The 26,737-nt window shown below is 49.2% G+C and overlaps 1 protein-coding gene across 7 annotated transcripts in view; it reads left to right on the forward strand.

The window, feature by feature from the left end:
• TNRC6A (trinucleotide repeat containing adaptor 6A) overlaps positions 1-21,844 on the forward strand; it is a 97,324-nt gene extending 75,480 nt beyond the window's left edge. For 5 of the 7 annotated variants that reach the window (XM_029949263.1, XM_029949259.1, XM_029949260.1 and 2 more), the window contains 14 exons: positions 491-633; positions 1,026-1,172; positions 1,327-1,464; positions 1,903-2,031; positions 2,422-2,499; positions 2,763-2,973; positions 5,674-5,805; positions 13,777-13,935; positions 14,566-14,706; positions 16,053-16,160; positions 17,397-17,618; positions 19,803-19,873; positions 20,561-20,700; positions 21,128-21,844. In XM_029949263.1, the coding sequence (XP_029805123.1) occupies positions 491-633; positions 1,026-1,172; positions 1,327-1,464; positions 1,903-2,031; positions 2,422-2,499; positions 2,763-2,973; positions 5,674-5,805; positions 13,777-13,935; positions 14,566-14,706; positions 16,053-16,160; positions 17,397-17,618; positions 19,803-19,873; positions 20,561-20,700; positions 21,128-21,503 (2,195 nt within the window). In that variant the 3' untranslated portion in view covers positions 21,504-21,844. Of the gene's footprint in view, positions 1-490; positions 634-1,025; positions 1,173-1,326; positions 1,465-1,902; positions 2,032-2,421; positions 2,500-2,762; positions 2,974-5,673; positions 5,806-13,776; positions 13,936-14,565; positions 14,707-16,052; positions 16,161-17,396; positions 17,619-19,802; positions 19,874-20,255; positions 20,383-20,560; positions 20,701-21,127 lie in introns of those variants that run through there. The other 2 variants (XM_029949265.1, XM_029949261.1) reach the window with 2 other exon arrangements.
• The last annotated feature ends 4,893 nt before the right edge of the window (positions 21,845-26,737 follow it).

Here is a 26,737-nt window from a genome sequence, read left to right on the forward strand (position 1 = left end):
AATGTGGAGAGTAATGGAGAGGAAGACCTAAGAGAGGGGAGGGTGTGAGCCTGTCTTGTCTCCAGTTTCCCCATCTGCTGAATGGGGGTGAGAATAGTAAGGTCACCGGCATTAAATCAGAGCACACATTTTCGATGGTGAGTGCTGGCACACAGTGCACATCTATCAGATGGCACGTTGTTGTGGTGGCTCTTTTTGTTATTTGTGACTGGAAACTGTTTTTATTATAAAATTAAGTACATTAAAGACCAAAGACATCTTAACCTTTTTACTTCAGGTTACTTGGGTCAGTAAAATGACAATATCTGCTAAACCCAATGTGACTTGTGAGGGATGCAAGATTTACTAAGTGCGAGTGCATTTTTCACATGTCCTTGTCAAGGCAGAAGTCCTCTCAGAGGGATGAAATATTTTGCTTTCTACTGTAAATTTATCTGAAGCCAGCTGGATTGTCTTCCTACATGATAACATCATTTCCTGCATTTATTAGGAATGTTACAAGACAAACGAATGGACATAGATAAACATAGCCTAAATATTGGTGATTACAATCGAACGGTCGGGAAAGGCCCTGGTTCTCGGCCTCAGATTTCCAAAGAGTCTTCCATGGAGCGCAGCCCTTATTTTGATAAGGTAAGTTGTCTGTTTGTTTGTTTGTTTGTTTGACCCCTGTGGCTAACAGACCAGCACAGTTACTGGCATAATGTTCTTGTTAGTGGTTAAGACGTTTAACGTAAGGTACTATAATATAATCCAGTGCTGAATCTCACTACCGGATTTGTAGTTCATTCTCCCTTTTATGTTTAGCATAGGGATTGCATTTGTATTTTCTTCTGAATCCCATAAAATGTGTTTGGTTCTTTTTATGTACTCTAGAATTAACACTAATCTAATCTCTTCTGTTCTCTACCTGTTTCCTGTTGATGCTGGATTGTCATGTGACTTCTCTTCTGTTCCTGCAATGATTTCTCCCTTCTACTTGTTTGCTTGGCTGGTGTTGCACATCTTTCTGTCTGTCCAATCAGGATGGCATTGTAGCAGATGAATCCCAAAACATGCAGTTTATGTCCAGTCAAAGCATGAAGCTTCCCCCTTCAAATAGTGCACTACCTAACCAGGCCCTTGGCTCCATAGCAGGGCTGGGTATGCAAAACTTGAATTCTGTTAGACAGGTAAGTCCACGCGTGTACTTTAGGCTCTCTGTTGAATGCTTTGTAGAAGTAATAAGATCTCTCTTACATGTAGTTACTGTGTTTAAATCGATATTACAACGTCCGCCCCTAAAGGATCCCACTGGTGTTCTGTTGCTGTCGTTTGGTTTTGCAGAATGGCAATCCCAGTATGTTTGGTGTTGGAAACACAGCAGCACAAGCCCGGGGCCTGCAGCAGCCTCCAGCACAGCCTCTTAGTTCATCTCAGCCTAATCTCCGTGCTCAAGTGCCTCCTCCATTACTCTCCCCTCAGGTAGCGGCCGCGAGCGTGCTCTCCCCCGTGTGCCGAGGGACCCTTGGTCCTTGAACAGGACAGCTGGGTGCCCGTCGTCACGTCAGTCGAGACGCAGCGAATGCAGGATCAGCTGTCCTTACGAATGGATGTGGGTGGAGTGAAGAAAATGAGTCCAAGTTAAATTAACCCAAAATTTACCACTCCCTTCCAGACAACATCTTGAGGGGAGGAGGAGGACAGCAAAGTAAATTGGCTGCTTCAAGATCCACCCCCGTCCTCTTGTAGTTAACCCAGAAAAGTTTATATGAACAATAAAGCAAAGAAAGACCAGAAGCAGCCCTCCAAAGTAGTAGTCCACAGATTTAATTGCCGTATTGACAATTTACAATACGCAGCACATTTAGTTAGTTTTGAGTTATTTGATCACCATTATTAACCTGCCATTGTGATCCTAAGGTTCCAGTTTCATTGCTGAAGTACGCACCAAACAGCGGCGGCCTGAACCCGCTCTTCGGCCCTCAGCAGGTCGCCGTGCTGAACCAGCTATCCCAACTAAACCAGCTTTCTCAGATCTCCCAGTTACAGGTGAGTTGGTTAACTGCTCACTGCCAGTCTGTCACGTGGCCACGGTGTGCTGAACCCAAGACTCTGCAGGAAGCGTGGCAGCAAAGGAAGTGGGTGCGCCGCCCCTGGGAAGCGGACGGTGTGTCGGGGAGGGCAGGCCAGGGCTGCCATGGCAGAGTGGGTAGGATAGGGCGGGGCGGGGGGCAGGGGTGTCCTTCTTGAAGTGCAAGTTTAGGCTGAACAAAAGACTGAATTCAACAATGGCTGGCTCGAGGCCAGGGAGCCCCAGCAAGAGGTTACCCTAGATGAGGCCACACCCTTAGGCCGCCCCGCTGCAGTCAGCTGAATCTGCAGCTCTGGGACGTGAGACACTGAGCAACACTGACCGGCCTTTTCGCCATCTCCCTCCAGCGATTGTTAGCGCAGCAGCAAAGGGCGCAGAGTCAGAGAAGCGTGCCTTCTGGGAACCGGCAGCAGCAAGACCAGCAGGTAGATCTCCTCCTTCCCTTTGCTTCGCTTACACTGAACTCATTGGAGTTGAACTTGTAACAAGGGATGTGAGATGCCTGTATTAAAATATAACGCAGTTCATGGTGTGTTCAGTCTTGGTTTGCCCCGAAGTCGTGTTAACTGGCGCCCGGTGACTAGTCCCCTTCCTGCCGGGAGGAGGTGAATTCGGCAGGTGCAGGGGAACACCTGGGTGTCTGTAAAGACTCTCTCTCCATGGTGCTTCCCGATCACTGTTTTTTCAGGGTCGACCTCTTAGTGTGCAGCAGCAAATGATGCAGCAGTCTCGCCAGCTGGACCCCGGCCTGTTGGTGAAGCAGCAGCCCCCGCCAGCTCCGCAGCAGCCCCTCCACCAGCCAGCCATGAAACCTTTCCTTGAGAACGTCATGCCCCACGCCACACCCGAGCTGCAGAAAGGGCCGTCACCGATAAGCGCTTTCAGCAACTTCCCTATAGGTAGGTCTCTCCTTGGCCTGAGCATTCAGCTGGCGCCGAGGGGCCACTGGCTTGCGTTGTCTCCTTTGGCGTGGTGGTCTCGTCCCCTCGGGAGAGCTGACTTCCCTGCTTCCAGGAAGGCCTCTCTCCATTCCAGAAAACCGAGCCATTTCAGAAACTCCCTGCTCGTGTACAGTGGGTTAGAATAAAGGTGACGTTGCTCTTGAGCCCCAGGTGGTTTCCTCGGAGGGTATGAGGGGGAGAAGGCTGTTAGTAACCATGTGCCCTTGACCCTGGAGCAGCGCCCCCTTGGGGGACCACCAGGAAGTGTGGCTTCCATGGTTTCAGCGCCTGAAATCCTCATTACAGCCTGAGGATTTAGGGGTGATTTTGGGTGTGTCTCCCTCGAAGTAGCTCCCCTCTTCCCTTTGTTCCTTGTCTCGCTCTGGAAACACCAGGCTTGTGTGTTTTCCCCCTACCTGGGTCTATTTTCTCTTGGTGCCTTTGATTATCTTTTGAGCCTTGAGTGTTGACACTCGGTTCATTTTGCATTTGCTCTCTCTTTTCCCTTACGATGGTTTCTCGGAAGCCAGCTGAGTGGGGTGCCAGCCCCACTGTTGAAGACAGTTAGCTAGCTGGCGTGATCTGGGCCGTGGGTAGGGGCCGGGGCCTGCTGTGCTTCCCTCTGCCCCCCCCCCCCCCCCCCCCCCCCCCCCCCCCCCCCCCCCCCCCCCCCCCCCCCCCCGGTGTTGCCACAGACTCTCAGCCTGGGTGGAGAGATACTTTTTCCTGGGTAAGAGGTCTGCCTCATCCTCACCAATACCGTCTGGTTGTCTAAGTCAAGCACTGGCAGACTGGAACCTGTTGGCCAGATTTGGCCAGTGTCCTGGTTTGTAGAGAAAGTTTTGTTGGAATACAGCCATGCTCTTTTGTTAAGTATTTTCTCTGGTTGCTTTTGTGCTACAACAGAGTTGTACAGAGACACCCAGAGCTTGTGGCCCCCAGAGCCGGAGGTAGTTACTCTCTGAGGCTTCATAGAAAAGTGTGCCGAGTCCTGGGTCTGCGTGATGGGTCCATAGAGTAGTGAATGTAATTGCTCTCTCCAGCAATCGGGATGTATTAGAGAATTCACGTGATTAAAGGTTTTAAGTGTGACCTGATAGCACATGGACTGTCATCAAACCCAAGTAGTTAAAACTATTTGTTTTGAAATTTTAAAATACGAACCTCCTGGCTACATGTTAAACAGAGTATCTGACTCACACTGAAAAGTGTTCATTTTGGGGGCACCTGGGTGGTTTAGTTGATTAAACATCTGACTTCAGCTCAGGTCATGGTCTTGCAGTCTGTGGGTTCGAAGCTCCACATTTGGCTCTATGCTGACAGCTCAGAGCCTGGAGCCTGCTTCGAATTCTTATTCTCTCTCAAAAATAAACATTTAAACCTTTTTTTTTTTAAGTGTTAATTTTTAACAAGAATTTCAGATGATTCTGATGTGATGGTCCCTGTATCACTGACTTAACCAGTTTTCTGACCCACAGTATGCAAGATGGAAATTTCCATCCTTGTTCCAGGAGGGACTGTCTGAGTCTGATGTGTTTCATCAGCAAAGGTCAAGGAATTGCGCCTTGCAATATGGGAGTCTCCCCCTTAAGTATAATTGTTAGAACAGTATGTTTTTACTTTTTTTTTTTTTTAATGTTTGTTTTACTTAGAGGGAGTGCAAATGGGAAAGGGGCAGAGATCAGGGGGCTCAGAGGATCTAAAGCAGACCCCACACTGACAGCAGAGAACTTGATGCAGGGCTTGAACTCACAAACCGTGGGATCATGACCTGAGCCAAAGTCAGATGCCTAACCAACCTAGCCACGCAGGCGCCCCAGGACATTTTTGCTTTTAAATGGTGGTGTCTTTTGGCTGTCCAGCCCATTGAAAACTTTTGTTTATAAGCAAAAGACAACAACTGAATATGATTCTCTATATTTCTTAATGCATGGTGCTCTTGGGGGGTAACTAAAGAGATCTATTTTATTGAAGATGAACTTTAATATTTGACTTCTTTAAAATGGTCTCTTTTTACCAAGGGAATTTATGTATGTGTGTGTGTGTGTGTGTGTGTGTATTTTTGAGAGAGAGTAAGCGCGAGCTGGGGAGAGGGGCAGAGGGAGAGAGGGAGAATCTTAAACAGGCTCCACGCTCAGCATGGAGCCAGATGTGGGGCTCAATCCTACAACCATAAGATCATGGCCTGAGCCAAATTCAAGAGTTGGATGCTCAACTGACTGAGCCACCAAGATAACCCACCAAGGAATTTTAAAATAATCAAAATTCTGTAGAGAGATAGTTTTCCACAGTTAACACAATTATAGTTTTAACAGTTTCATGGTTGGAAAACATTGTGTTATTGAATATTAACAGCTACTAAGGATTTCTGTTTGTCTCTGACGATGTGGCTGTGGCTCTGCCCTCACGTGATTTCTGCACGGCCTTGGCCAGGAACCCAGAGCGTCTGTTCTGCCCGCCTTGAGCTGGTCTGTAAACATTTGGCCGTGCCACGTTTGTAGGGTGGTATCTATTAAGGGACAGTCACAGGTCACAGGGTTAAAAATGTTAGATTCATTACACATTTTTTTTCTAGAAAATGGAAGTTGTGGTAGTAGAAGGAAAACGTGCTGTATTTTATAAAGTGGTTTTTCTACTAAAATCTTGTTTTATTTTTAGGCTTGAACTCAAACTTGAATGTAAATATGGACATGAACAGTATTAAAGAGCCACAGTCAAGACTGAGGAAGTGGACTACAGTGGACAGCATTTCTGCGAGCACATCTTTGGATCAGAACCCCAGCAAACATGGTAGGGGCTCCTCCTTACGTGCTGTGCTTTAAGAAAGCTCAAAAACCCTGAACAATACTAAATGTAGGCCTTTATTTTATCTTAAATGTCTCTATTGGTAGCCAAATCCATTTAGAACTTTTCCTCATTATTAAAAAATGGTTATTAGTTATGAAATCTTAGTTAAAAAAGGCACAACTAACCTTTAATTATATTGTTGTAAAAAATCAAGATTCAGTATACATTTGTGGTTTAAAAATTATTCCCTTTTTGATGGTCATTTAGGTTTTTGCAATCAATTTGATTGTTCTAATGTTCTACTTAACATTTACTCAATTTACTATGATGGGGAAGATATTTAAAACTCCCGGCATAATTTGATTTCTGTCAATGTTTTGTATAACGGCAAATTTTCTTCACGTATTTTGTTGCTTTGTGTAAATCATACAGATTCAATATTATTGTCTTAATCTGTTAATTACATTTTTTTAAGAGATATCATTTTCATCCTGTTTAATATCAGTCCATCTAGCAAATGTTAACGGAACATTTTCTGCTTTCCGGGGACTGTGCTAGGCCCCCTGGACCACGCAACTCCACGTGTGCGCGTACACACCACGGAGCGCGGGCGAGCCAGGAGCAACACGTGCCCTGAGGGAGCTCATCGTTTGTAGCAAAAATCAGCATGTTAGCTTTCGTACCCCGTGTTAGGTGCTGGAAACACGGATCCGTATGGTGGCACATGTGGGCTGGCAACATGCAGCCCACCAGGGGTGGGACCGGGAATGACAACCTGGCGGTGCGGTGGGCCTGGAAAAGCGTTTCTAGAGGGCCGACAACAGGGGTCTTCAGGTTGACCACACCAAGGGGTAGAGAGAGGATGACAAAAAGAGCAAAGCATTTGAAAAATTCAGACGTAGGACACCCTGCTGGGTTCTGTTGTGTGCGCGTGTCATGGAGGTGAGGGGGCAGAGGGAGGAAGGAGAATCCAGAACAGGAGAAGCTAGAGTGAGCAAATTACGACCACTTTGTGCCGCAAATCATTTTGAATTTTAAGCCCAGAGTCACGGAAGACTCCAAGCAGTGTGAGTGAGGCAGAAGGTGGTGGGTGAGGAGGGAGTGCACCAAAAAGAGCCTTAGAATTAAGGATGGAAGGGCTGGGTGACTAACTTAACTCCTTGTGCAAAGACGTGATTATCCGTAATGTATCCTGGGCCTCTCCTTCTTCAGCCTAACCCCTTGACCTTTAAAACTGGGCTCAGGGTGGGGCACTTGGAGGGCCGAGTCAGTTAGGCGTCAGGTCATGAGTTAGGCGTCAGGTTTATGAGTTCGAGCCCTGTGTCAGGCCCTGTGCCGGCAGCTGGGAGCCTGGAGCCTGCTTCAGATTCTGTCTTCCTCTCTCTCTCTGTCCCTCCCCTGCTTGTGCATTCTCTCTCTCTTTAAAGTAAATAAAATATTTTTTAAAAAGTTAAAAAAAAATTAGGAATAGAGGCCAGCACTCAGGAGAAAAATCAGCTAGAATAAGCTTTGGTATTCATCAGAATGTTGAGGTCATGGACACAGACACAGTTGCCCAGAGCAACGGAGCCTAGAAAAGCACAGGGACGGCATCTTGGTGCGGCTCGTAGTGAAAGGAGTGGCTGGAGAGATACATGTAGAGAAAAGCTTGTGTCAGACGGGTTTCTGTCTTCTCCGGGGAAAATGGAGATTCCCGTGCCTGCCTTGCGTGTCTTAGCCTTACTTTCTCTGTAAATGACCTTCTGCCGTCCATGCACTGCTGCAGCAGGTGTGACGTCCCTCACATCCTGTAGTGCTCTGCATCCTGACGCAGCGCACACGGGGTCATGGTGCCTGTCACGGACATGGGGTCCACGGACAGAATAGTTTTTGAGGTCAGACACACTTAGGAATCCATCCTGGTTCCTAAACGTAAGCCACAGTGTTTGCATCTGCAAAAGGAAATGAGACCTCCCAGAACTGTTGACAGGACTGAATGCCACTTGGCACCTGGCATGCAGCCACTGGGCGGCGGGGCCTTCCTGGGAGCAGCCAGCTCGTGTGTGTTCTTTACTGGCTTCAGTAATAAAGTAGCTTCAGGGGCGCCTGGGTGGCTCAGTCGGTTAAGCCTCTGACTTCGGCTCAGGTCAGATCTCACATTCGTGGGTTCGAGCCCCGCATCAGGCTCTGTGCTGACAGCTAGCTCAGAGCCTGGAGCCTGCTTCTGGTTCTGTGTCTCCTTCTCTCTCTGCCCCTCCCCCTCTCATGCTCTGTCTCTCTCTGTCTCAAAAATAAATAAAACGTTAAAAAAATAATAAAAAATAAAGTAGCTTCATATTTTACAACTTAATATTGATCATCATTTTTTTCACTGCATTTTACTGTGTAGACTGTTTTCATAAATCTGCAGTGTGAGCAGTAAATTCTTTTTTAGTTATTAGCTTAAACAGTAAATACTTTTATTCCTATGTATGTTCCAGGAATGTGCTCCTCTTCCAAATAAGGAAGAGGTTGGTACTTTTTCTTTGCTCCAGTTTAGATCCCTGCTATTCTTTGTTTACTTAATTTGACACTTGAAACTTAATCATTCTTTCACTTTAAAAAAATTTTTCTGTTAGTAATACAAATCACTTTATTCACATGCTTCCCCACTCCCAGAATGTTCTCTTTGTACTTTAGCCCGTGGGACAACCGGCAGCAACTAACCCACGGCCAGCAGTCTTTGTTTCGTAGGTATTATTTTGGTATCTCCAGACTTATATTTTATCCTCTTAAAAATTAAGAACAGGGCACTGGGTGGCTCAGTCAGTTACGCGGCCAACTTTTGAATTCAGCTCAGGCTGTGATCCCAGGGTTGTGGGATTCAGCCTCTCGTTGGGCTTTGAGCTAGGTGTGGAGCCTACTTAAGATATTCTCATTCTCTCTCCCTCCCTCTCTCTCTCTCCCTCTCCCCCTGCCCCCTCTCCCTTTTCACTACTCTCTCTCCCTCCTCTCTCCCCTGTGCCTCCCCCCTTCCCCCTGCACAGGTGTTCTCTACTTGTCTCTAAAATTCTGTTTGGTTGCTTTGATCCTTTGTTGTTGTTGTATTTTTTCCCTCTTTGTAAAAATGATTTCAGAACTACATCTTGACCTGGTTGTGGTTTTGGTCTTCAGCTCCAAAAAGAAAGACAGTTTGATATCTGTATGTGAGAGCCTGCTAAAAGAGTCTTAGAGTGTTGGCTTTTTAAAAAAGCTTTTCAATCTGTGTAAAGAAATGCTTTTTCTTCACCACTCACCGCTGCTTCCTCACGCTCTCATGCTCTCCCCTCCCAGGGCTGCTCCTTCCTGATCCGTGGCTCGTCCTGCTGGGCCCCTCTCCCAGCAAAGACTCAGAATCTTCTTGTTTGCTGGCTCTGTTTTCCTTTTCCTTATATTAAAAAGAGAGAGAGGAATGTTAATCGTCCTATTCCCATTATTAATAGTTTGCTGTGGTTTCCCTTTCCCCTTACTATAAAATTCACATCTAGCTGTGTTCAGGGGCGCTCCCATGGCTGCCAGCCCCACTATTTTGAAATCATTGTTTTCAACATCTGTGTAAACATTCAGAAAACGTCATGTACGGATTCGGACTTGTGGTATGTTTTTGGGCACAAGGAGGTGTCGCCGCCTGAGCCGCAGAGCAGGGACCGCCGGAGCGGAGGCGCTCGTGCCCGTGCACTCGCCACCGCGCCCCGGTCTCCACCGCATGGTCCCTGGTGGCGGCCTTTGCCTGAGAGCCTGGTCTGTTTCGTTCTCTTCTCTCTCCCCTCACACTTGTGCCCTCCCCTCCGTTGGTGCAGAGAGGTTGTCCTCTACCCGCTAACCAGAGACACTGCGCCCTACCGTCATGCTTGCAAAAGGACCGTGGGGTTTTGCCTGCAGCCAGCCTCCCCCGCTTCTTTATAACCCTGAGTCCGTGTTGGCATTGATGCTTCCTGGCTGTGGGAGAGACGGTCTGTTGTCACCTCGCAGTGGAGCAGCGTAGAGACCATTTGTAAGGGAGGAGCATTGGGATGGTAGCCTCAGGCTCCCGTCCTGAGCTGGGCCTGTGGGGAAGGGAGCAGCTGGCGTTGACCGCTTGCAACACTGTCTGAGGTGGGTTCTCTGTTTATCACCATAGAGAGCTAGTAATAAGTTACTTGTGGAGCCAGGAAGAAAGGGCAGATCCAGGAGACCTTCTGTGTCAGAGGTCCCCAAGACCACTTTCAAGGTCACTGGTTTGCCAGAAGAATTGACAGAACTCAGGAAAGCTGTAATATTCATGGTTATGGTTTGTTACCGCAAAAGAATGCAGGTGGAAGTCCACAAGGGAGAAAGGCGCATAGGGCAGAGTCCAGGAGACGTTTCCTGTTATCCTCTCCCAGCGAAGTTTCACGGACTTTACTCTCCAGCCACGGTGTGTGAACCCACGGACAAAGTATGGGCAACCAGAGAGGCTCGCCCAAGCCTTGGAGTCCGGGGTTTCTCCAGGGGGTCAGTCATACAGGCATTAGCCTCTGCGTGGCTGTGCTGCTCAGGCTCCAATCCCCTGCAGACCTCTCAGATCTGATAAGAGCACTGTGTGACCCAGGCCTCAGGCACACAAAAGTTCATGTTCGCCGTGAATCACACAGTTACCATAAACTGTCTGGCTTGGCTGAGGCCCAGGGTGTGCCGTGGGCTTAGAGGAGTCCAGGAGCGGCGGAGGGCCAGCCTCGAAGCTCTCTGTGATGTGTACTTGGGCCCACTGTCCTACCTCTCTGCTGCATACCTTGCAGAGTAAGGAAAGCCAGCTTTGTTCAGTGAAATAGGGTGGAATGGAGGCAAGGACATCTGACCAGGAAACTGTGCATCACGGAAGGGTTGGACTAGGTTATCTGTGATGCCTTATGGTCCTAAGATCCTGCAACTAGAAGGCAGTTTACAAAATCTTTCCCCCCCATCAGTACCCAGCACATTGTTCTGGGGTGGGGGTACATATATAGAAGAGTATTTCAGTCTTGGAGTAGAGGGCAATAGGGGGAGGATTCCAGAAAGAAGGGTGTGATCTCTTAAGCTGAGATATGAACGATAACAGGAGCTAACCTAGCAGAGGTGATGAGAGGGGCCCCCAGGTTGGTGGGTGGACACCTCACCAGTGATTGAAGAGTCTGAGTATTAGCCTTCTGTGATGCAGAGCTGTTGGAGCGTGTTGAGCCGGGCAGTGGGGGATTTGTGTTTAGGATTACTCTGGCTGCTTTGTGGAGACCTGGGGACTGGAGGTAGACACAGAGGTCAACTGGGAAACTTCTGTGCCTTATCCAGAGCTTAGCCAGACAGGGAACAACTGTAACCTGACCCAGTGTAGTCATTATTCAAGAGCTCTATGATCATTTCACAGTATACATGAGCACTGATACAGTGTTATATGTCAGCTGTATCAGAATTTTTTGAAGGTGAGATTAAACAAGTTATAAAGTCATCCACTGAAACAAAATGTAAGCCCTCTACATTTTCAGAAAAGAGAAAAACAGATACCATATTTTTATACAGTTTTTAAGGAATCAGTAAAGAAGTCGGGGCTCCTGGTTGGTTTAGTCAGTTTTACATCCGACTCTTGAATTCAGCTCGGGTCATGATCTCACAGTTCATGAATTTGAGCCCCAAGTCTGGGCTCCGTGCTGACAGCACAGAGCTTGCTTGGGATTCTCTCCTCTCTCTCTCTGCCCCTCCCTGCTCTCATTCTCATTGTCACCCTCTCTCTCTCTCTCTCTCTCTCTCTCTCTCTCACACCCTCTCTCTCTCTTGCCTCCACCCCCCCCCTCAAAATGAATAAACTTAAAAAGAATTTATAAAGAAATAGAAGGCATCATATAAAATAATACGAGAAACTAGGACCAAATATATGTAAAACTGGTAAACATACATGAGCCAAACTAATTTACTAAAATCAGATTGAATCATAAAGCAAAATTCAACTCTTTGCATTCAAGGGACCCAAAATAAAATAATTCAGAAACCATCGCAGTTTGGGTGCACGTGGGTGGCTCACTTGGTTGAGCATTCAGTTCTTGGTTTCAGCTGAGGTCATGATCCCAGGGTCGTGGGCTCCAGCTCCAAGTTGGGCTGAGATTGGAGCCTGTTCGGGATTCCCTCTCTCCCTCTTCCCTCTTCCCTGCCCGACCCCACTCGCTCAGGGGTTTTCTCTCTCTCTCTTTCTTTAAAAAATAAATTGTAGTGGTTGTAGAGGGAAAAAATTGCTGTAGGAAGCAGAATTGATAGGACTTGGTGACTTCAGGTAACGGGAGGGCAGCCAGGAGAGCCTCTGCTTCCTAACCTGAGCAGCATCAGATCTGTTCCTCAGACTAACGTGTTTGTGACATTCAGTCCTCTCCATTGGAGTTTTATGTTGAAACTTTATTTGACTAAACTTGTCTTAAAGGTCAGTTTGCCAGTTTGTGAACCTTGGACTGATGATTATCAGAAATGGAAGGTGAAATCACCATGTGGTAGAAAGAACATCGAACCCTAAAATCAAACAGATCCGAATTCTAAGTTCCATTTGCCACTCAGTGGCATAGCACATTCAGAATTTTTCTTACGGCGGGAATAATTGTTGACACGATGGTGGAATGGTGAAATGGACACAGAGCCTGGGCTTGAGACCCAGCTCTGCTACTTAGTAGCTGCTGCCAGGTCACTAACGGTTACCTGCCCGAGGGGAGTAGAGTAACACGCCCTACGGGGTTGGGAGGATGCATCAGGCAGCACCTCAGGCACGTGAGCACTAGGACAGGGTGAGACAGGACGCGCCCAGGCGGTGCTGGCCTGCCTTGTGGTCGCCGCTCACCCGCCTTAGCGTGACTCCCACTGTGCTTCACCGACACCCGTTTTCTGTACCTTCTCCCAGGAAGTGACTGGTAGAAGGTAACTGGGGGCGCCTGGGGGGCTCAGTCAGTTACACATCCAGCTTCGGCTTGGGTCATGATCTCAGAGTTCAGGGGTTTGAGCCTCGTGTCAGGCTCTGGGCCTGCTTCCGATTCTGTGTCTCCCTCTCTCTCTTTCTCTCAAAAAACTAAAGGTTAAAAAAATTTTTTTAAATCAAAACAAAGATCAGGTGGAGATTAAATCACCAGGAAACAAGTGACCATTTCTGAGTGAGCATAAATTGTCATTGTATGGGATTTCCCACTCAGTTTTGATAACAGGCATCCTCACTGATGCAGGATAGTGACAAAGGTTGTATATAGGTAGAAATATAAACATTCTGATGAAACAGGATATTTGTCTTTACATGCATAGCAGTCTCAATTCTCGGCCACACCTCTTTGCCACTTGCAGTGTTCTCCACCGTCGTTTTCCCTTTACGACAGGTCCTTGTCTTCCCTCCGTCGCTCCTCATCACCCCCATGCCCACCCTCCCCACATCCCCACACACACCTCCTGGACAAAGACTTCCCTGTGCTTGTTCTCCATTTAGGCCAAGATACCAGTGTTTTTTTGTTTATGTGGTTTTTTTAAAACATTTATTTTTGAGAGACAGATCATGAGCAGGGGAGGGGCAGAGAGAGGGACACACAAAATCGGAAGCAGGCTCTGAGCACAGAGCCCAACACAGGGCTTGAACCCACAAACCATGAGATCATGACCTGAGCCAAAGTTGGATGCTCAACCAACTGAGCCACCCAGGTGCCCCTGGATACCAGTGTTTTAATGATTTGAAACTAAGTGTGTACTTGTACTGAGATCTCTTGTTGGTGGCTGTGGTCCTTACCTTCTTGAAATAAAATGCCCTGGGATAATTTTCAGATCTCAGTATATGAGAGCATGAGGAGTGACTGAAGTCTGGAAGAGCGCAGAGCTTTGTTTCCTCTTGGCCGTTTCCCAGGGGCTGCGGAGTACCGCTTGGAACCTACAGGTCTTCGACAGAGTTCTCCCTATTGGAGAAGCTGCAAGAAGTAAATTCACTCGTGTGTTTTGCCTCACGTTCAGTGCCCTGTCCTGTGTCTCTCTCTGCAGGTGCTATTTCAAGTGGTTTCCGGCTGGAAGAGTCTCCATTTGTTCCCTATGACTTTATGAACAGCAGTACTTCTCCAGCCAGTCCTCCAGGTTCCATAGGAGATGGCTGGCCACGTGCCAAATCGCCGAACGGCTCCAGCAGTGTTAACTGGCCACCAGGTAAAGGCTGCCAGCTTCCTTCATGAGGGTTTCTTACATTTACGGTCGCATTACCTCTAGAGGCTCCAGTGCGGTAGCCCAGTTCTGGGGGATTGGCCCTCTGCCGAGGGTGGGAAGGACACAGGAAGCCGAGCACCAGGTCTTGGGCCAACGAACGGGTCTGGCCCGTTACCAGTGCCTTTACACTCCTGGCGGTGAGAGTGGAGTCAGCCCTGTGGCCGGTGTGACGAATAACAAAACCTCCACCGCCGCCCCTCTCCACCTGTGTCAGGGGACCCACTTGTCTGTGTTTGTGTGTGCTGAGGGGTCACCAGAAATGTACTTAGAGCTGCCTTTTCTGTTTGCATTTCTGTGGCTTGTGACTTAATAAAGTGCTTTAAAGTGTTCCTGTTTATAAATATGCTAATACAGAGAAATTATTCCACTTGCAAAAATGTGCAAGTTATTCGTAAGTAGCAGCTCACGTTAGCAGCACTGACCGTGGTGCCGAGTCAGCCTCGTAAAGTGCTTGTATTAACTGGAAAACACTGAAGAATGGCACAGGCGTCAGGAATAAAAGTTGTGGATATTTAATAATGGATTTTTAAGTTATGAATAAGTCTGAACTAATTTTAAGTTTCTCATTCCCAGAATTTCGCCCTGGTGAACCATGGAAAGGTTATCCAAACATTGACCCTGAAACTGACCCTTACGTCACTCCTGGCAGTGTCATAAACAATCTTTCAATTAATACTGTGCGGGAAGTTGACCACCTCAGGGACAGGAACAGTGGTACGTAAGCAGCACAAGTCAGGATTTCTGACTGATGCAGGTGATACAGTTTAAGAACGGTGCAAAGCTGATGGGAAACTTTCAGCACATCACAGTACCTGACATCCAAGGGAAGAGTGAAAATGAAAAGAGAATTCTCCATTTTCCCAGAGGTGTATCTTTGTCACTTTAGAAACGATGGGGATTTATCATCGTGATGCAGTAAAGATCTCTAGTCACTGCGTCGGTTAACACAAAGGACCGACACACATTTGCTCCAGTATTTTTGTAATAGCTACAAGTTGTTACGTGCTTGATATGTGGCTTCAGTTTTTAGATGATTAAGAAATGGGTGTTTCTTTATATAAAAGATTTTCTAGCGTTAGTTGTTTATGCACTCTGAGTGTTAAAGGACTTTCATGGGAAGAAGCAGTTTAGCTTTCCGTGTTTCTCCAGAAGTGAACAGTAAGACCAAGTTAAGGGTCCGTCTAAGCCAGACACACTTTCTAACGGGCTATCGAAGAAAATCATCCTGCTGCCTGCCGTGTGGTGGGTCTTGAGCCCCCTCATGTGCGCCTGGAGAAAGGTGACTGAAACAAGAGAAAGTATCTTCTGTTCCTGAAACCTGTATCCTCCGCTGGACAGTGTACGATAAAACGTAAAGCAGCCAGCATTTTGCAGTAAACCTGTCATTCGTGAACAGGTGTTGGTCACATCACAGTGCTAAGGACAGAATCCTCCGCCTCGTAAAATGGCTGAATTTAGGCCAGTTGGTAGAAACAGTGGACACCCCCCCCCCCCCCCCCCCCCCCCCCCCCGGTTTCCCAGAGGAAAGCGGGGACAGAGCCCAGTGCAGAGCCTCATAGCCTTGTATGTGTTTAGTGGAATAATCTGGTGGCTTGCAGAAATGGGCTTCTTTTTGTAGAAGATTGTCAGGAGAGGAGTTAGGTGTTAGAAGAAGGACGCCATTAAGGGTCTTGGGTGGCAGACTTGCGGTCGCAGGCGGGTGGGCTGGCGGCGGCGAGCAGGAGGGATCGGGGCGGGAAGCCAGGTGGGAACTGTCGCAGTCCAGCCCGGAGCTGAGACGTGTGGGGCAGGCGGGAGGAATGCGCCCTCCCGGAGCGGGGACTGCGGTCTCCGTCTCAGAGCGTCACCTTGGCCCTGCCCTCACGATCGGTGCTGAGAATCGGGGGGGGGGGGAAGCCACGTCCCTGGGCCGCAGTCAGGACGATGAGCTGGAAGGAGGTGCGCTCCTGAGCACCCGCCCGGGCCCCGTGTCCCTTTTCCTTTCCTGGGGTGCTTCTGCTGCCTCTCGGGCACGCGTCCCTTGCGCTGGGGCTGACTAATTGGGCTCTTCCCCCATGTAGGGTCATCCTCATCCTTGAACACCACGCTGCCTTCAACTAGTGCCTGGTCATCCATTCGTGCCTCCAACTACAACGTTCCCCTCAGCAGTACAGCACAAAGCACTTCAGGTGGGCCCGGCCGGGCTGTGGTTGGGCCTCCTTTTTGTCTAAGGCTTTTCAGGGAGGTAGGAGAGTATATTTCTGAGCCCGGGAGAGTACTTGTAACCCCGTGGACTGTCCGCAGCAGTCATTTCCAAAAAAACAGTCCACTCTCCCTCTAGGCTGGGAGCCAGCTTGCTAAGTGTGCTTTCGTTCAGAGCACTTCTCCAGCAAGCAGCTTTTATTTTTGTAATTTCTAATCCTTTGCAGACTGATAATTTTATAAAGCACAGTAAGACTGAACTTGGAATTGCTGGAAAATACATACTTGGGAGTTGCGGCACTGTCACATTGCCATGGTTTACTGACACTCGCTCTGAATTTCTGTACTCGGCTGTCACACACCAGTAACAAACTGTTGTGACCAGTCTTCCCACCGCCCTCGGAATTACACTGACTTAAAGGACATGTACTTTATGAATCTGGTAGAAAAATGGTGGACAGTGACAGAAGTTCTAAAATTCTCCATCCACTTGTGCCCCCTCATGGTTTTTAGCAGTATTTTGAGATAGCGTACCGTGTGCCTGACCCCACACACTCCCACTGCTGTGAGGCCACACGCATCAGGAAACGGGCTTGCGTTTGCCGTTAAGCCAGACAGGCCCGTTTGAATCCTGGCTGTGTGTGGGGCCCGTAGGCAAGTCGTTAACCTCTGTGCTCCCGGGTAGAACGTGTGTCAGGACTAGAGCTAGCACGCACCCCGTGCCCAGCAGCCTGGCACTTGGCACAGACAGGTCCCAGGGAACATGTGGGGTCAGGACCCTCTCAGTAGACCCCTGACTACTGTCGTGATCCGTTTTCCCTTGTATAAACCAGAGAGTTCTAAAACCTGTGTGGTGGTCTCAAGTGGCTCAGTTATGGTCATGAAGATAAGGCGCTCCCAGTTGCTGATTTAGAGCAACTCAAAGTATTTCTAGCTTTGCTTCAGTTTTGATTGTAGTACAGTTCTGCACATTGGGCTAAGACTTTCATAAGTCTTGAAATTATTAATAAAAACAGACAAATGGTCTGAGTTGTTTTGGGTCTAGGGAACAGTTTCCTTCTGGTTTTTGTGTTTTTTTGGCAAACTGATTTGCCAAATCAGTTTAACAGCCTTTTTGACTGGTTTGCTTTTTGTGGGAGAATGGGTGCTATCATTATTTAAATTTTCTCTTTTCTAAAAGTATTATCTTCCCCCTCCCCACTGTGTTTTTTCCCCGTGAGTAGCCAGAAATAGTGATTCCAAATTGACATGGTCTCCTGGTTCAGTTACAAACACCTCTCTGGCTCATGAGCTGTGGAAGGTCCCTTTACCACCTAAAAACATCACTGCTCCGTCCCGCCCACCTCCGGGACTGACTGGTCAGAAGCCACCCTTGTCTACGTGGGATAACTCTCCCCTTCGTGTAGGTGGAGGATGGGGAAATTCTGACGCCAGGTATACCCCAGGTAAGACGAACCAAGTGCGCAAGATGGTTCCTTTCATGTGTGTTAGCCGAACCGTTGAATTTGACAGAGACCAAAGTGGGTGCTACCGCACTGCCCCCCGGAGCAGGATCAGAACTTCAGTAAGCATGCGCTTCCCAGGCATTGCCGTCTCCTGCAATTTCTCTTTGGGACTCTCAGATTTTACTTTAAATTGTGCCTGGCTTGCTTATATTTACTCAAACACAACAGGCAGCAGCAGGGTTCATAAGCGGGCCTCGCGTCTCTTGGAAAAGTGCCCCAGGAGCCCATCTGGGACCGCACAATCGCTGCTTGCTCACGGCGAAGCGCCATGTCACCGAGAGGGGTCGGGCAGGGCTTTGAGAGCTGGGGTCTGTTCACAGAAGCTGGGCCTGTGCTTGGGGTGACCCGAACATCTACTGTTTGAGCAGGGGCACGTGGGGGGCAGGGGTGAAAGGCAGTGCTGGGAGGCCTGTCCCAGGACACCACCACACAGGCCTCGCCTCCTCCCTACCCCTAGCACCAGGTCTGGACTGGCGTTGTGTCCCGGCCCTGACACACACACACAGCCACAGGTTTAACTCAGAGCTGTGTGCCAGTTCTACCAGCAAGTGCCATTCCCGTCTTAGTTCTCCCCAGTCCCAGAACTACCTTCTCATCTCTAGGCTGAAAATAGTAGTGAAACCTCTGATTTCTGATGTTAACACACATGACTGGCTGAAAGAAAGCTTGGTGGTGTTTTATCTGGGGGGGCACGGGGGGGGGCATGGAGGAGTGGGGTTTTAGTTATATAGAGAGAACACTTGATGTGTTCTGAGCTGCTAAATGCAAATGGATGTTGTTGGTGTCCGGTGTGTGAGTGGATCTTCCAGGCCGCAGACGTGTCTGGGTGCTGCCAGGTGGCTGGTGGTAGCCCCAGGGAAGGGGCGAGGAAAGTGGCCCGGGAACCCTCCCCCCGACAAGGGTGGGTGGATGGGGCTGAGGACGAGGAAGCCCAGCAGAGTAGAGGGAACACATGTGCCGGGACGCCGGCTCTCCTTGGCAGAGTCCCTGGGCGTGGGGGTGGGAGAAAGGAGCAGGCGGGAGCCCGGTCACGGGACATCCTGAGCCACGCAGGAGAGTTGGCGAGGCGCCTTCCACACCACAGGCACGACGTGAGTGTGTTTTAGTGCTGGGAGCGGGCGCCCTAGGGCTGAGCGGGAAGGCCAGACTCCGAGCTCCTGGGCCACCTGGGCAGAAGTGGGAGTGTCTGGCGTTTGCAGGCTCTTTTTAGCAGCTGACACCCAGCAGTGCGGTGGCTTCCAGAGCAGGGTGTATGATGCAGCGAGTCTGCACGTCACACAGCGCTCGCCACCAGTGCAGCGCCCGGCTGTCCCCGTACACTGGTCCAGGGCTGCTGTGTCCCCGATGCTATGCCTTTCCCTCCTGTGCATTCCTTGTGCCAGAGCTGACGCCTGTGCGCCCCTCCCGCCCCACGTTGCCCACCTCCACCCCTTGCCAACACAGCGTCAGCTTGTTTTCTGTATAGGTCTCATTCTGCCTTGTTTATTTCTTAAATCCTGTATACAGGTGAAGTCATAATGGTGTTTGTCTTTCTGTCTGACGTATTTCACTAAGCATTGTACTCTCTAGGACCATCCATACGTGGCAAGATCTCCTCCTCCTTGTGGCTAACACTCCACTGTGTGTATAACCACATCTTCCGTATCCATCATCTACCGATGGACACTGATTGCAGGCTTTTAAATCCTCGGAGAGCTTCATGCTCCGTGAGACAGGCACACAGAGTCACAGAATGATACCAGAGACCATCACAAGCTGAGGCCTTTCCCCAGAAGAGTACCATTTTGGGGTAGTTTTAGCTTTATTATTGAAAAGACTGCAAAGGGATCTGGCCTTCTGTGGCTCCCCTGCCTGCCATGTGATGGGCTGGGGGCTGTCTGAGCTCACGGTCCCAGGGGGCAGAGCCACCTGCCCCAGGAAGTCAGGCCAGGCCAGAGCTGGGGTGAGCTGGCCTTCCAAGCCTTGGGGAGAGTTCCCCGGATGCAAAGGCAGGTAAGTAAGAGGGAAGGAACGCGGGCCAAGGTGCCACCTCCTGCACAGCTGTCGCCTGACTGGGATGTATGTGTTCTAAGGGACATTCAGGCCACAGCCTTGGAAAGCTGATTTGCCCTTTTTTGTCCTTAGGTTCCAGCTGGGGTGAGAGCAGCTCAGGGAGAATAACAAATTGGCTTGTTCTAAAGAACCTTACACCTCAGGTAAGAGTGCCAGGTGTCCTGGCTGGTGGGCACGGCCAGCTAGTGCAGGAGCAGAGGGGTCCAGCCTGGCTTGAGAGGAGGGTCTGCCCAGGCGCCCTGAGTGGGATGAAGCATCGAGGCGGGCAGAGGACACAACAGGGGACGATCTTCAGGTGCCTCAGGCAGGCTATGGTCCAGCCTTGTTTTTCTACACTGTAAACTGTGCGCAGGGGCACCCCAAATACAGGTCCTCTGCATCTTCACGAGGGCATTCAGATTAGTGTGGTGCAGGTGGCCCTCGGGCCGCACTTGAGAAACCCTGGTCCACCCTTTCAGACTAGAGCATCCCCAGACCATCCTCCTCTGGAGGCTGGATGTTAAGAACCCCCCCCTCCCCCCCCAGGGAGCAGTGCCTTGCCGAATCCTGTCCTCAGGGCAGGGAAGAGAGAAGACAGGAAGCCACAGCAGGGGCATGGCTAACTAAGGAAGTGGGGATCTGGGGATTGTCCAGGAGTCTAGAGGCCACGGAGGTATGGCTCTGGGACCAGCGGAGGTGGGGAGGGCGGCACTGTACCCCACCATAGCAGTGAGCCCCAGTGAAGAGTGGTAGCAGCCGAGAGAGGAGCAGAGTCCCAGCCTGGGACAACCTCCCCGGGTGGTCCCCGAGACGGCTGGTCTGATGGGCGGTTCCCACGCTCTGTTCCGTAGATCGACGGCTCAACTCTGCGCACTCTGTGCATGCAGCACGGCCCGCTGATAACATTCCACCTGAACCTCCCACATGGAAACGCTTTGGTCCGTTACAGTTCAAAAGAAGAGGTAGTGAAGGCACAAAAGTCTCTGCACATGTAAGTTCCAGCCGGGGCAGGACACCCGGAATGTGTCCTCATGATCTGAAGAGTTTGGGGGTCCCTGTGTGTGAGAGCACTGCCGGGGATGGCACTGTGCGGCGTCTCCGGGCCCGCACACAGGGCGCCGCGGTGGGAGCGCCTCGTAGGGCGGCAGCCTCGCTGTATCTTGGGTTTCCAGGTCAGTACTCAAAAGGCGAAGCATTGCCTGCCAAAATGACCCCCCAGATGTCTTAAATCCCCTGTAGGAGACCAAAGCCTGGATCTCGATAGCACGACCACGCTCCCAGGGCAGGTTTTGCCCTGGGCAGCCTGTCTCTCCCCCACCTCCCCTGGCCTTCTGAGCAGAGGCTGAGTTCTCCGCTCACCGGGAGGCAGACCCTGAGACACCCTGAGTTTTCACCACACCCGTGTCTCTTCCCTCCAGGTGTGTATTGGGGAACACTACTATTCTTGCTGAGTTTGCCAGTGAAGAGGAGATCAGCCGTTTCTTTGCACAAAGTCAGTCTCTGACCCCTTCTCCCGGCTGGCAGTCTCTCGGGTCCAGCCAGACCCGGCTGGGCTCCCTCGACTGTTCGCACTCGTTCTCCAGCCGGACCGATCTCAATCACTGGAATGGTGCTGGGCTGTCGGGAACGAGCTGTGGAGACCTTCACGGCACTTCACTCTGGGGGGCCCCCCATTATTCCACAAGCCTGTGGGGGCCTCCCAGCAGCAGCGACCCCCGGGGAATGAGCAGCCCGTCCCCCATTAATGCTTTTCTTTCTGTTGACCACCTGGGTGGGGGTGGAGAGTCCATGTAGCGCATAGACACAGACTCACGAACTGTGACCTCAAGACGCGAAAGAAAGGAGCACTAAGTTGGGCTCGCCGCCTGCAGCCAGGGGCCACCTGTGGGAACAGCTATTCTCTGCACATTTTCCACTTTGTTTTCCCTGAAACATATCAGTTTGAATACTTGAATCATGCAGGCCAATATTATAATGTGAAAAGGTATCTATTTACACTCCCAAATAGCGCCATACATGCTGAACCGTGTAGAATGAGCTCACTTGTGTACAGTCATCATGTTTAGCCTTTGGGTTTGTTTTCTCCTTTCCTGTTTCCCTCCCCATCCCTCACCCCATTTTCCTTTTCCTTCCCCCCTCCCTTTTTTTTCTTTTCTTTTCTTTTTTTTTTTTTGCAAAACCATGTTTTTTGGCTGAAATGTATGAGCTTCTAACTTTGCACTGAATGATGTTCTCCCCGTCTAATCGGCAATATGGGGGGGCAGCTGTTCCAGTGTAAATGTTTACTCAAGGATGTTCTTAAAAAGGTGTGCGCTCTCTACTCTGCCTTGATGTTTGCCTACCTTACTGTGGTGTCGTGGAGTTTAAAACATCGCGTTCTGATGCTGACTTAGGACTATAAATGAAAGTATTGCACCAGTGTTTTCATGTTCTAAAACTAAAGAATTTCGCTCTGCAGTTTGAAAAACTGTGGCCACAGCTGTGACTTGCAGCCCGCCTGCCACCCAGGACGGGCCCTGCACTTTGAATAGGCTTTCCATTTTGTTTTGAAGGTTCCCACGTTGAACCTTCTTGTTTACAGATTTTTTTGTTTGTTTTTTGAGAAAAAAAATGTTTACTCTTCCATCATTTAAAAAAAATGTAAAAGACAAAAAAAATGGAGGATGATTTACAAGATGCTTTCTATCTCTGGGAAAAAGGAGCAGCATTTGGCCATGTTCTTTTGTTTTTCTATTCCTGTCCTAAATCGAAGAGCATGGTTCTCAGGAAAACCAGTTCCCCAGTTAGGAAAAAACAAAAAATTAAAAAAAAAAAAAACTCCTTGTAGTTTCTTATAGGAAAAAAAGAAAACCCCAACTTTTAGCACTGATACTACACACATTGCTCTGTTAAAGAATCTTCTCTGCCAAAAACTAAAAAAAGAAAAACAAAAAACAAAAAAAAAACGCTTGAAGCTGGAGTCGACATTCTGCTTTCAGATGCTGTCTTTTTATTAGTGAGTGATGATGGTTTGCTAATAATCAATAAGTGATAATTTTTTTGTAATCCCATCAAGTGGCTCTCTCTGTTTCTGCTCTCTTGTGACTGTGTTAATGTTGAACTGTTGTACCTTAAAGCCGAAATCAGTAACTATGCATACTGTAGCCAAGGTATTGGGCTCACAGAATTGTTCGTTGTATAAAGAAGATTTTAAATGTTGTTGCAAACTAACGAGTTACACCGTTTTTAAACTTCCTTTCTCTTCTCGCCCCCCCCCCCTTTTTTTGCCCCCAAATGGTATTATAATGCTTGCTTAGTCAAAGAAGACGGGCCAAACGAGGGTAAACATTTTAACAGCGCAGAATTTGCCATCATTTCATTGCCTTGATGCTAACTGTTTGTGTCCTAAGATGCAAAAGAAGTCAGTGGCTTTTAACTGTTTACAAATAGAATGTGATTGTAAAATGTACAGTTTGGTTGTGTTTGAATTATGAAATCCCTTCCAATATAATAAACCATGACTTTTTGGCTGCTCAACATTAATTGTCTCTTTTTTGTGAATTTATTTGTACGCTCTTTTTTTACAATGAACGTTTCAACGTTGCTGTGTATGAGGGTCCTCATAGAGCAACCAAGTAAAAATCTAAGCAAATATTTGAACATTCTATCCGAACTTCTCCACAATTTCACCCTGAAATAATGTGAGAACAATGGGAAACTGTAGCTTGCTCCTTCCTACCCTCTTTGAGCATCTTTGGGATCTTGTTGCTCAAAGCTCTTCTGTGACTTCATCTCCCCACCATGTGTGCCCACCTCAAGCCTCCGCAAGAGACCTTTTGGAACATGAAGCTTAATGACTCGACAGTGTTCTAGTGTCACACTCTCATACCTCTGTTATGAAACGAGAAATGCCACAACCTGGACTGGCCTTTTCCTCCCCCCTTTCACAGCCCTCTGTCCCGACTGCGGGCGCCCGGGGACAAACCTGTGTGTGTGTTTCCGTGTGTGACTTCACATCACGCTCCAGCTCGCCGGGTGTGCGCTGCCGTCGGACACGTTCCTATAAGCAAATGTCGTTCAGTGCATTCAGTGTATATTGACTTCCATACTGGTTTTTCCAAAAACCAAAGGTAGCTTTGAAAAACCACGTTTGGAAATGTTTGGAACGTTAAGCTGATTGACCTTTTGGGGCTTTGAGTAGTATATATAATTGAATTCATAACTGCGTTAATTGTATTGTTAAAAGTGTTTGGGAGTTTTTTGCGCTTGTTATGTGGAAAATAAAGTGTTTGATTTAAAAAAGGAAAAGGTGGTTTCAATTTTTGCCTTGTCCTTCAATTATTACACCACCATTCCCTCAGCGACCCTGTGACTCCTCAGTCTTCCATAACCCTTAGCTGCGGTGAGGCCAGGCCCGTTATCCCGCCAGCCACAAGCTGGCCCTGTGACCTTGAGTTGCTGCCTGCCTGCTGAGGCGATCTAAATGCTCTAACACTTCCAGTCATGGTTCCCAAGTACGGCTCGGGACACCGCACGGCTCCCGCCCCTGGACCCATGCCATCCTAAGCTGCTCTGCTTTGCTGCTTTGGCTTTGTTGCCCCCTAGCGGGCCTGCCCAACAAATCCCTCCCTCCTTCCCGAGCTCAGCTTACCCTGTGCTCGCCCATGCCCAGCTGGAGCAGGCATTTCCGCTCCTCCCCCCACCGTTGCCACTTGCTACACCGTCCTCATCCCTTCTGGTCATTATCTCTGGCTCTGGGCCAGGTGACACTGGTTGGTGAATGAGCTCGACTCACCTGTGGAAGCCACATGCTCAGACATGTGGTAGGTGTTGAGGAAATATCAGAAGGCGTGACAGCCTTTCTCCATTGACATTTAAGGACCAAAAATTGCAGTGGTGCTGCTCTGTTGACCTGGATGCACCAGGGAAGGTCGAGGTGCAGTTCTTGACAGGTGGGGTCAAATGCAGGTTAAAGGGCATGGAGGTAACAGCCTGAAGATAGGGGTTGGGGTGAAAGGGGCAGATGTGTGGATTAAGAACAAATGGAGGTTCACACTGAGCAAGTTGGCTCGCCTTTGGGCTCAAACGCCATTTCCCAAAGCGCTGGCTCTGTGCTGTCCTCCCACTTCTCCAAAGGCGTCCGTCTTCTCCACAGACTGTCCACTTCTCCACAGTCCTCCACCTTCACAGTCCTCCCACTTCTTCACATCTGTCCACTTCTCTGAAATCCTCCCTCTTTCCCAGAGTCTTCCCAGTTCTCCAAAGTCTTCCACTCCCCCACAGTAGTTCTTCTCCAGTCTACCCACTTTTCCAAAGTCGTCCCTCTTCTCCACAGTCCTCCCAATTCTCCAAAGACCTCCCACTTACCCAAGCTCCCTCCTCTTCTCCACAGTCCTCCCTCTTCACAACAGGCCTCCCACTTCTCTAAAGACTTCACTCTTCACAACTCCTCCCACTTCTCCAAATTCATCCCTCTTCCCCACAGTCTACCTCCCAAAGCCCTCCTACTTCTCCAAAGTCCTCCCTCTTCTCCAAGGTGCTCCCTCTTCTCCACAGTCCTCCTCCAAAATCCTCCCACTTCTCCAAAGTCCTCCCTCTTTTCCACAGTCTTCCTACTTCTACAAAGTCATCCCTCTACCCCAATTCTTCCACTTCTCCAGTGTCCTCCCTCTTCTCACCAGTTGTCCGACTTATCCAAAATCCTCCCTCTTCTCCAAAGTCCTCCATCTTCTTCAAAGACATCCCACTCTTCCGCAGTCGTCCCTCTTCTCCAGTCTGTCCACTTCGCCAAAGCCCTTCCACTTTTCCAAAGCCCTCCCTTCTCCACACTCCTCCCGCTTCTCCAATGTCATCCCTCTTCTCCAGTCTGTTCACTTCTCCAAAGCCTACCCTCTTCCGCACAGTCTTCCCACTGCTCCACAATCATCCCTCTTCTGCAGTTTTCCCACTTCACCACCTTCGTCCCTTTGTTCCACAGTGTGTCCACGTCTCCAAAGTCCTCACACATCTCCAAAGTCCTCCCTGTTCTCCACAATCCTCCCACTTCTCCAAAGTTGTCCCCTTCTTCAGTCTTAACACTTCTCCAAAGTCCTCCCTCTTCTCCTAAGTGCTCTTCTCCACAGTCCTCCCTCTTCTCCAGTTGGTCTTCTCCAAAGTCCTCCCACTTTGCCAAAGTCCTCCCTCTGCTCCACAGTCTATTTCTCCGAAGTCTTCCTGATCTCCAACACCCTCCCTCTTCTCCAGAGTCATCCCACTTCTCCAAAGTCCTCCCTCTTCTCCATAGTCTGTCCACTTCTCCAAAGTCCTCCCTCTTTTCCACAGTTCACCCGCTTCTCCACAGTTTTACCTCTTCTCCAACGTCTTCCCACTCCTCCCGTCCACCTCTCCAAAGTCCTCCCTCTTCTTCAATGTCCTCCCTCTTCTCCACAATCCTCCCAATTCTCCAAAGTCCTCCCTCTTTTCCACAGTCTTCCTTCCCTATTTTCCAGAGTCTTCCTACTTCTACAAAGTCGTCCCTCTACTCCACAGTTCTTTCACTTCTCCAATGCCCTTCCTCTTTTCCAAAGTTCTCCCACTTACCCAAAGTCCACTCTTCTCCATAGCCCTCCCACTTCTCCAAAGTCCTCCCACTTCTCCACACTCCTTCCACTTCTCCAAATTCATCCCTCTTCCCCACAGTCTATCTACCTCCCAAAGTCCTCCCACTTCTCTGAGGTCTTCCCTCTTCATCAAAGTCCTCCCACTTCCCCAAAGTCCTCCCTCTTCTCAACAATCCTCCCACTTCTCCAAAGTCATCCCTCTTATTCAGTCTTCCCTCTTCACCGCAACTGTCCCTCTTCTCCAGAGTCTGTCCACTTCTCCAGAATCCTCACATGTCTCCAAAGTCCTCCCTCTTCTCCAAAGACCTCCCACTTCTTCAAGCTCCTTCCTCTTCTCCACGGTCCTTGTCTTCTCCAGGGTCCTCCCACTTTTCCAATGTCCTCCCCCTTCTCCAAAGTCCTCCCTCTCTTCCATAGTCTGTCCACTTCTCCAACGTCTTCCCTCTTCTC

The sequence above is a fragment of the Suricata suricatta genome, chromosome 8 (genome assembly GCF_006229205.1).
Source record: "Suricata suricatta isolate VVHF042 chromosome 8, meerkat_22Aug2017_6uvM2_HiC, whole genome shotgun sequence".
In the NCBI taxonomy this organism is placed as follows: domain Eukaryota; kingdom Metazoa; phylum Chordata; class Mammalia; order Carnivora; family Herpestidae; genus Suricata; species Suricata suricatta.